The 9,950-nt window shown below is 39.2% G+C and overlaps 1 protein-coding gene across 1 annotated transcript; it reads left to right on the top strand.

Annotated features, from left to right (window-relative positions):
* The first annotated feature begins 295 nt into the window (after positions 1–295).
* ODC1 (ornithine decarboxylase 1) lies at positions 296–9,341 on the top strand. Its single transcript, XM_014519070.2, has 11 exons — positions 296–437; positions 538–687; positions 1,667–1,840; positions 2,043–2,215; positions 2,627–2,761; positions 2,972–3,053; positions 3,564–3,647; positions 5,326–5,488; positions 5,580–5,692; positions 6,012–6,226; positions 8,859–9,341. Exons 2-11 carry the CDS (start codon positions 586–588, stop codon positions 9,010–9,012), a joined length of 1,395 nt encoding a protein of 464 aa, XP_014374556.1. The 5' UTR covers positions 296–437; positions 538–585; the 3' UTR covers positions 9,013–9,341.
* The last annotated feature ends 609 nt before the right edge of the window (positions 9,342–9,950 follow it).

The following is a 9,950-nucleotide window of genomic DNA, read 5'->3' as shown; positions in this document are numbered from 1 at the left end:
TGGTTCTTATTGCACATGTAATTACTTGTAAATGAATTTCAAAGAGATGCAATGATGAATAATGTAGTAAATGAAAACAGTTCCTGCTGCATGGTGTCAGAAATGGAAGCACCTTTATTTTACAATTGACTTTGTTTTAAGGTGCAGTTCTTTTCAGGTTCTTTCTGGTGCTAACATAGAGGACAATTTAGGATATATATTTTTTTTTTTTAACTTCCAGAACAGATTTGCAAATATGACACTGCATTTGACTTGGTGTTTTTTTTTGTTTTTTTTTTCTCTTCTTCTTAAACAGTGTCAAAGCTACATTCTCCAACTGCTGCACAGAGGCCACACAACTTGTTTTGTAGTTAGCAGGAGTTTGTTTTTCTGGAGAGCCTCTTTGGGCACGTAGCTGAAAGAATCCTGAGTACAACTGCCATCTTCTAGCTATTCATGTAAGTTATCTTCTAGTTGTTCCTGTCCAGTGCTTTTACTAATGTTTGCATTGTTCCATGAATTTGAATTAATTCATGAATCCTCCTTTTTTGTATCAAGTTTGTTGCACTAGAAATCACCTTAGACGTATACTTAAACGCTTAGACCATGACCAGCTTCAGCAACGAGGAGTCTGATGTCCTCTTGCTTGATGAAGGCTTTACTGCCAAGGATATTCTAGACCAAAAAATAAATGAAGTGTCTTCCTCTGTAAGTATGCTATCAAAACAAGAGTGCATTTTCTGATAGTACAGCTCTATAGACCAAGGTCCAGATCCTAGTCTGCCTACTGCATGTCTGTTTTTGTAGCAGCTTTGCACATTGTTCTCTTATTCTCTCAATAGGCAGTCTAGTGAGCCCTGAAGAGGGTGACCCTATTCTATCCTGTGGGCATGCAAGGTTTCCCATTCTGGCAAGGCATAAAGCTCTGCACAGGGGGTCACATAAAGACAGCCAATAGGAAATGTAAGGCACAGGAGTGTATCTGAATTTGGGGCTGTACATAATGCACTCCATGTTGGGATCCTAGCCAAGGAAGACCTAGCTACCCCTTGCTAAAGAGGTTTTAGTAATGAAGGTAGGAAGTGCGAGACCTGGGCTCTAGGTTCTCTTTGGCATACCATGAATTGAAGCCGTATCTCCCACTTAGTCAGGTGGTTAAGACACTTTTCTACGGGCTAGGAAGGGTTCAGGTCATCCTCACTGTCTTGAAGCTAAGGCACCAGCCAACTAGGAGTGCAAGAGTCTTGGGGCCCAAACTGGAAGAAAGGCAGACTGACTCCACAAACAGTTGAGGAGGGTACTCCCATGGGAGAGGGGGAGCCTTGTGCTTTGGGCTCTGCTCCCAATGCTGTTTACGTATTTTACATAAAATAGTGTATAAAAAGCATTGGGCATACAGGTTTCCCTCTCACTCGGGTGAGCTCCCGCCTCCTTGCTTTCTGTGATTTGGATATCTTAAGACTAAAATGAATAATGTGTATTGTAGCAATAGATGCATTAGCAGTTTTTCAGGGGCTTAAACGGTGCAACAGACCAGCATTTAGCCAGATTTTTGGTATCTCTACTACATGGATATCTTGGTCCCAGATCCTGTTTTAAGAATTTTGTACAAGATAATCTGCCTGATCTTACTGCATACAACTTGAAGTAAACAGACTTGTAAAATTATATAACACATTCCTTCTAGGATGATAAAGATGCCTACTATGTTGCTGACCTTGGAGATATTGTAAAGAAGCACATCCGGTGGCATAAAGCCCTCCCTAGAGTAAAGCCGTTTTATGCTGTCAAATGTAATGACAGCAGAACTGTAGTGGAGACGCTTGCTTCTCTTGGTGCAGGATTCGACTGTGCCAGTAAGGTAAGTGCTTCAGTGCCAAGAAAAGTTTGTTTGTTTTGTACAACAAGTTTGTCTAAGCAAAGCTGAACACCATCAAGTGTTAACTGAATGCAAGATCTGCATTTTCATATGCTTTCTAACGAGTTTGATCATTCATTTGTTGAAGACGTTGGATATCTTGTTTCTTCCTAGACTGTAACCTACTAAAGTAATTCTTTTTCAGACTGAAATGCAGCTGGTGCAGAGCATGGGTGTATCTCCTGAGAGAATAATATATGCAAATCCTTGCAAACAAGTCTCTCAGATCAAGCATGCTGCAAATAATGGTGTACAGATGATGACTTTTGATAGTGAAGTAGAGCTGATGAAAATTGCAAGGGCACATCCAAAGGCAAAGTAAGCATCTACTGTTTCTTTGTGTATGTTAATAAGCTTACTATCAGAGATTGTTTTATATAAGCCAGTTCCCTGAGTAACACAAACTTAGCTTTATTATTATTCTTTAGTTGGAAGAGGATGTAGAAATCTGTCTAGCAAGTGAAATGCCAAAACAAATGCTTTTTTTTTTTTCACATGACTTTGAAATTTACATCTTGGTAGTTTATTAGCTCATGAGGAAGAGCAGACCGGAAAAACTGTTTGCATATATAAATGAGTTTAATCACATTAAGGCCGCATTTGCCTGATATCTTACTTTAGACTGGCTATAAGGTACCCAAATACATGGTTGAATTCTTTTTGACCAAATTATCTGTTGCTGTAGATAAGATGCACTAGATAAGGCACTAAATTGGATGTTGTTTCTAGGTTGGTCTTGCGCATTGCAACTGATGACTCGAAAGCAGTTTGTCGCCTGAGTGTTAAATTTGGAGCTACTCTTAAAATGAGCAGAGTTCTTTTGGAGCGGGCAAAAGAACTGAACCTTAACATTATTGGAGTCAGGTTAGTTATAACTTTGCTCATGAAAACAAACTGTCAAAACATGATTTTTCAGAAGATTACTTGTTAACAATGTATTATTAGAAACAGTTATGATGAAGAATTTTTTTTTTTTTCTATTGGTACCCTGAAGTGCTACAGAGCTTTGTCTAAGTGGCTGCTTATAACTCAAATTACCAAATGGCAACTAGAATCTTTGCCTCTGTCTCCTAGCTTCCATGTGGGAAGTGGCTGTACAGACCCAGAAACCTTTGTTCAAGCTATTTCTGATGCCCGTTGTGTCTTTGATATGGGAGTAAGTACACATTTCCTTTTTAAGAGCATTGCTTTTGCACCATCATGTTACTGCACAGGCAATACCACTAGTTTGTCAGAATGAATTGCCACTTGAACAGCTATGTACAACTCTGAATCCAAAACATCAACTTAATTGAGGTTTAGCCTTTTCCATGTTGTATTGAGTGTTCATATTGTGAAATATAGGCAACTGTTTTTGAACTGTGATAACTCAGACATATGATACAGTATCAGAGTGTTGTGGAAAATATGAGATTTAAGTTGACTATAAGTCTTTGTGGGGTCTGGGTGTGTGAGAGGTATACAAGCTACCAGTGCATGAAAACCAGGACATAAAATGGACTAGTCTGTTTCTTGTTTTTTAATTGTCATAGCAAAATGTGATTTGTTTTTTAAAAAAACAAAAACAAACCAAAACCAGCAGCCTTATACTAAGGTGTTAGAAGCAAGTTTAAAAATGGTTCCTGAATCACTACTTGGCATGATAGTGTCCCATTTACTTTTTCAGGCTGAGCTTGGTTTCAGTATGTACCTGCTTGATATTGGCGGTGGCTTTCCTGGTTCTGAAGATGTCAAGCTTAAATATGAAGAGGTATGGGTGACTAGTTAACATGATCATCAGATTGTAGAGGCATTTTAATTATCTATGATGCAAACTTGGGGCAAAAATATATTTAGTGCATATTATAGGACCATGCACATGTCAAGGCCATCTTGCATTTTCTCTTTTGTCAGTATTAAAGCTCCTAATATCTTAAAGGAATCCTTTTCATGACTAAATTTTGAAGTCCATAATTCTCATGTGTTACCTAATAATAGAATTAAATAAAGTTGGCACTGCCTCATTAAATAGCTGTATGGCTTTAGTTAAGGAACTTGGTATAATATATACACATGGCAAAGACTTGTGAAGGCTCTTAAATTAGGAGTTAGAGGGGTGCTAAGACTATATAATTAAAGACTAGTTACTCTGTGGTTGAGATGCTATAGCTGTACAAGAAAGCAGATTATTGCTGTACGAACTCTATCGTGGACCTGATCTTGCAGTTTTGTTCATATTTACAAGCTGCAACTGGAGAAGGGGGTGAAAGATCTTGGAGGAGTTGTTGTTGTTGTTGTTGTTTGTTTTTTTTAACACCCCCCCCCCCACCTCCAACTTCCATACATGTGAGGTAGTGTACTGGGCTAGAATAACTGGGTCAGACTGTAGACCTATAGCATTTCTTATGTTGGAAGTTGCAATAAACTGCACTGTCCTTTGTGACCCAACCCTTTAAGAATGGCAGTCGCCTGACATAAGAATGGACAATGAGTGATGTGCAATAATATTAAATGCAGTCCAGCAGCACCACATCAGTTTATACCAGCTAAATGCCTAGTTGCTGCATCCTTGAATTATTGTCCATGTCTTAATAAAATGGGAATGAGTAGTTCTGTTCCAAAATAGAGAGAAATGCTTTTACAGCTCTTAAAATATGAAAAAAAGATGTAATTTTTTTTTGGGTTGCAAAAAGGTAGAACCATTTTGTGAATAAAAGGGAGCATCTGTACAAGACGCTTAATGCACAGTAGCCTAATAACGCCACACAGTAGTGTGCTGGGGAAAAACCATGACCATACACTACTACACAGTAGTATTACTACCGCACAGTAAGCATCACAAAACCATGTGCCGGTGCTACTACACAGTAACTATAGTTATTGCACATTTAGTTAGTACTTCGTTAAGCAAGTACTAAACTAAATGTGCAGTATCTACTACATACTGCACAGTAATGAACGTGTAGACGTGCCCAGAGAGATTGTACATATGCTGGAAATGATTTCTCCATCTCAAACCTGGCTTCTAAAAAATTACCAAGGCTTTAAATGACTTGTGGGAAGCCAACCAGGATGTGTGGTGGACCTCTTGTTTAAACTTAATTTTTAAAATGTATGCTTTTATAAATATTGAATAAGTATTGAAGATAATACCTTACTCTGCATATACTACTCTCAGATCTGTAAAATCTTAAAGATGGCCTAAAATGGTATGGGCAGGTAAAACGATTCTTTTTTAGATTAAGCAAGTAGCTATGACATACTGGGCATAGTATTTTGTCATGGGTTTAAGATTTCATCTTACAAGGTGGTGTTTTGTTTTTGTTTGTTGGTTTGTTGGTTTGTTGGTTGGTTGGTTGGTTTGTTTGTTTGTTTGTTTGTTTTTAAAAAAAGTTACTTAATTGGCCATCAAATCAGCAAATAACAGTTTACTTTTCTGTATCTTTTAGATCACAAATGTAATCAATCCAGCGCTGGACAAATACTTTCCTTCTGATTCTGGAGTAAAAATTATTGCAGAACCTGGAAGATACTATGTTGCATCAGCTTTCACATTGGCAGTTAACATAATTGCAAAAAAAGTTGTATTAAAGGAGCAGGCAGGTTCTGATGGTATGTAAATCTAATCGCCTGATGGTATTTGCAGTCAGGTGCAAGTATTCCCAAAGATTCTTATTGGCATCTTCTCATCTCTTTGTTCCAGATGAAGATGATACTAATGACAAAACTCTCATGTACTATGTGAACGATGGAGTGTATGGATCATTTAACTGCATATTATATGATCATGCTCATGTTAAGCCCATTTTGCAAAAGGTTTGTATACTTCATTATAGCTAATACTGCTCATCACACTCTTAATGTAGAGGTAGTAAAAAAAACTGGTGCCTCAGCAAGTCTAGTTCTTCCCATCTTCGATTCTTTTTACCCCAGCCAATCTCTGGGTTGACAAATGTGGCCTTGGACTATGCAGTTGACCACTGTAGAAAATATGGAGCAGCGGCTACCTTTTTCTTGCATGTTAGAACTAGAACCCAGCCTTTAATTTCAGCATTGCAATTACTGTATGTAGATTCCTGTTTTCAGTCCTCCTTAAATATTGCAAAGATAGTAACTGTTAAACTTCTCCCTTCAGAGACCCAAGCCAGATGAGGGCTATTATTCCTGCAGCATATGGGGGCCAACATGTGATGGTCTGGATCGTATTGTTGAGCGCTTTGATATGCCAGAGTTGCAAGTTGGTGATTGGATCCTGTTTGAAAATATGGGTGCCTATACTGTTGCAGCTGCTTCTACGTTTAATGGATTTCAGAGACCAGCAATATATTATGTGATGTCGAGGCCTGCATGGTTAGTAACTCTAAAAATTCTACTTCAGGTTGTCGGGGTGTAGGCTGTTGCTGTGTTGGTCTAAGGACATAGGCAGACAAGGTTCTTTGGGTGACTGATATCTTTTATTAGACCAACTTAAATAGGTGGAGAACAATTATTAAGCAAGCTTTCGGGTTCAAAAACCCTTTGTCAGGCTAAGGAAGTTTCAGCAGTCAGTGTGTGTGCTCTTCCTGGATGGAATGAGCATCTTTATTTCTTTACTTTTTCATTCCATCCAGGAAGAGCACACACACCGACTGCTGAAACTTCCTTAGCCTGACAAAGGGTTTTTGAACCCGAAAGCTTGCTTAATAACTATTCTCCACCTATTTAAGTTGGTCTAATAAAAGATATCAGTCACCCAAAGAACCTTGTCTTCCAAGAAGTCTTGATAAAAATATCTGGTAAATAATGCCTTGCTGGCACTTCTTATAAGCATACCAATGAGTAAAGCTACTTTGTACCTACTTTTGAAGACAAACCTAAATCATCCAAATTCCGTCTGTAGCAAGTAGTAATTAAAGGAATACTTAAACAACTGTACTCTTCAGTAGCTAAGACCTTCAAGTGCTGTGTCCAGTATAAAGAGGTTTAGTGAAAATGACTGACTGAAGTCATTCTAGACCAGGGGTGGGCAACTGTTTTGGGCAGAGGGCCGCTTACTGAGTTTTGGCAAGCCATCAAGGGCCGCATGACGGGCAGCCCAGGGCAGATTAATGTTAACTTTCTAAATTTCTTTTTAGGGGCCCTGCAGGCCGGATAGAATGGCCTGGCGCACCACATCTGGCCCCTGGGCCGCGTTTTGCCCACCCTGTTCTAGACATAGTAATAACAAATGCTGTTTTCTTTATACCAAGGATCTCTATTTACCTGGGTTTAGTTCAGTAAACAGCAGTTTATTGAACTAAAACAAGCTGACAGGAAAATCACTTGATGTAGACAGTCAACCATAATGTGGAAGTATTCTTTTAAAAGCTGGTCAACTTCTATCACATAAGTGGTGTGTATAAAATCTTTGATTGCCCTTGTGACAGCAGGACATTACAGGGGTGGGGGAAAAGGTAAAATGAAGTTCTCTCGGATATCACAATTTTAATATTAAGAGAGTGGTGCCCAGTATCTGCCCTTCTGGTGCTTATGTGGTCCCCTTTTGTATCAAAACAAAGCTACTAAATATGAATGAAGTGTAAATTAATAGTCATAGGAAAACATCTCTCTGAAGTACCTTGGGCAGGGTGGGGAATAGCTCTAAGAAGTGAAATACCCAATCCATTTGGTTTCCTGGGGGGTTTTTTGTTTTGTTTTTTCCAGTGGGACATGGAGGATATTACACTTTTAACTTAACTGACTGCAATGAGGAAAATGTCCCAGAGTAGACTTGAGTGTGCACATGGACAAACATATATTTTAATTGCTTTTAAAAAGAAAGGGGGAGTTGCTTGTCTGGGGCAGTGCAGCAGCTGTTGTAATTTAACTGTTTAAATCTGCAGGATCCTGTAGCAATTAAGTTGGCTAAATTCATCCCAAATTTCACCCCCAATGAAGCAGAGTTTAAAACTGGAGTAGTTCTGGGATGCTTGTAGCACTACAGCATCTTGTAGATCTAACAGTTGCATTGTAGACACGCCCAAAAGGTGTTACAAGTACATTTTAAGCGCAACTAAATTTAATGTGCATTAAGCAGCCTTTTTGGCAGGTGTCTACATGTGCAGAGTCTTGGCACTAAAATTGGTGTCAAGTCCCTGCAGCCCTGTGATGTGGCTGTGCGGACCCGGCACTAAAGTTAGTGCTGGGTCATGTCTGTGTGCATTAATGTGCTTTAACTAATTGTGCCTAAAATGTTGATACCTGCAAATGCAGGTATCAAATTTTAGGCGCGATTAACCTAATTTTACCGTTTTTAATGCACATTAGGGGCATGCACATATAGACACGTGCCTACAATGTCCATTAAATTAGGTTAATGCTTACTAATGTTTCTCGTGTAGACGCGCCCTTTGTATTGCAATCTTCTGAAATGAGTATAATTGCTATATCTGTCTATACCCTATATTTGCAGAAACTGTCACCTTCAGTAGGTCTTGTTGGAAAGGCTCTACCACTCTGGTATTAATAGCAAAATTTTCCAGTTTTGGAAAGGCTTCATCCTTCAATTTTAAGGTGCCCAATCTGCTTGACTACCACTATCTGGGGGAGTAAGAGCTTTCTAAGAGGAAGAGCTGTTTATTTGAAGGTCCATAGTATCTAGGAAGGATGACACTTAGTGGAATAGTCAGTTGACATGTCTTTTTTCCCTAACTGGATGAAGTCTGAATTGTACGTGTCCAGATAAGGCAGAAGTAGCTTACATATTGCTATTCCTGTTATGCTGAATATACCAGTTTTAAAGCTCAGCTGCTTTCTACTGATCACAGTGGTAAGTTTTCCAAAATAGAGGTATATCTGCAGGTAAAGGCTAGTTATGCCAGTTTGGCTTACGGGCAGTTAAACATGTCCTGTTGGAAGGGTCAAGATAAATTGGACATCCTGAAGTAGTTGGTTGGCCCTAAAACTGTTCTCTTGATGTTGACTCTCTTTTTTTTTTTTTTTCCCCCCCCATCTCCTTATATAGGCAACTAATGCAACAGATCAAGGAGGAAGGTTTTCCAGCTGAGGTGGAGGAGCAGGATGTCACTACTCTGCCACTGTCTTGCGCCTGGGAAAGTGGAATTGAATATTCAGCAACTTGTGCTTCAGCTACTATTAACGTTATAGACCCATTTTAGTTAGTATTTGCAAGTTTTTAGTATTTGAAATTAGGGCATTTTGGGGACCATTAACTTAAATCTTGCTAGAATTTTTAAATTTTTTTTTCAAGTCTAGGTTTAGTATAAATGCAACAAAATGGATAACTAGGAGATGGGGGTCACATTTATCTGTGTTCCTATGGAAACTATTTGAATATTGTTTTTATATGGATTTTTATTCACTTTTCAAGTATGCTACTAAAGATTGATCCTTAGCTGTCAAACAAGCATTTGTAGCTTGTGTATGTCAGATGGGATCAGCTTAGTGTTGTGACCTAACTGCTTTAAAATAAAGTCTATTGAAATAAGTGGTCGCTTGTTCTTTGCTATATATGAATTAAGCATCCATCCATGATGGCATTCAATTTGTATTTGTCTCTTGTGATTTTTATAGTTTGACCTCTGCACAGTGCACCCTTAATGGAATGGTGGGCTGTACACTGTGGGGAGGTCTCTACTACTCTTTGCCAGCTCAGGTCCTTCTCCTAAATTTTAAATATTTGCAACCTCTTCATCACCCCAGAACGAGGAAGTTTCTTAATCGGCAGGTAGTTTCGTTTGCAACAAATGTTGTGCAAGTAGAGTTAAATCGTGTGCTTTCCTGGAAGACTTGTAGATGTTAGATTTATAGATGTTAGGGTCAGAAGGGACCTCAACAGATCATCGAGTCCGACCGCCTGCATAGGCAGGGAAGAGTGCTGGGTCTAGATGACCCCAGCTAGATGCCTATCTAACCTCCTCTTGAAGACCCCCAGGGTAGGGGAGAGCACCACCTCCCTTGGGAGCCCGTTCCAGACCTTGGCCACTCGAACTGTGAAGAAGTTCTTCCTAATGTCCAATCTAAATCTGCTCTCTGCTAGCTTGTGGCCATTATTTCTTGTAACCCCTGGGTGAATAAATCCTCACCATTTCCCTTC

The sequence above is a fragment of the Alligator sinensis genome, unplaced genomic scaffold (genome assembly GCF_000455745.1).
Source record: "Alligator sinensis unplaced genomic scaffold, ASM45574v1 scaffold678_1, whole genome shotgun sequence".
NCBI lineage: Eukaryota > Metazoa > Chordata > Crocodylia > Alligatoridae > Alligator > Alligator sinensis.
The sequence above is the reverse complement of the archived record's forward strand: the minus strand, read 5'-3'. Positions and strand labels throughout refer to the sequence as shown.

What these genes read in the sequence shown, in the direction of transcription:
- ODC1 (XM_014519070.2), top strand. Translation starts at nt 586, where the DNA reads ATGACCAGCTTCAGCAACGAGGAGTCTGATGTCCTCTTGCTTGATGAA. An exon ending in GTTGTGTCTTTGATATGGGA is followed by an intron (nt 3,054 to 3,563) that starts GTAAGTACACAT and finishes TTACTTTTTCAG; the next exon opens with GCTGAGCTTGGTTTCAGTAT. An exon ending in TTAAGCCCATTTTGCAAAAG is followed by an intron (nt 5,693 to 6,011) that starts GTTTGTATACTT and finishes TTCTCCCTTCAG; the next exon opens with AGACCCAAGCCAGATGAGGG.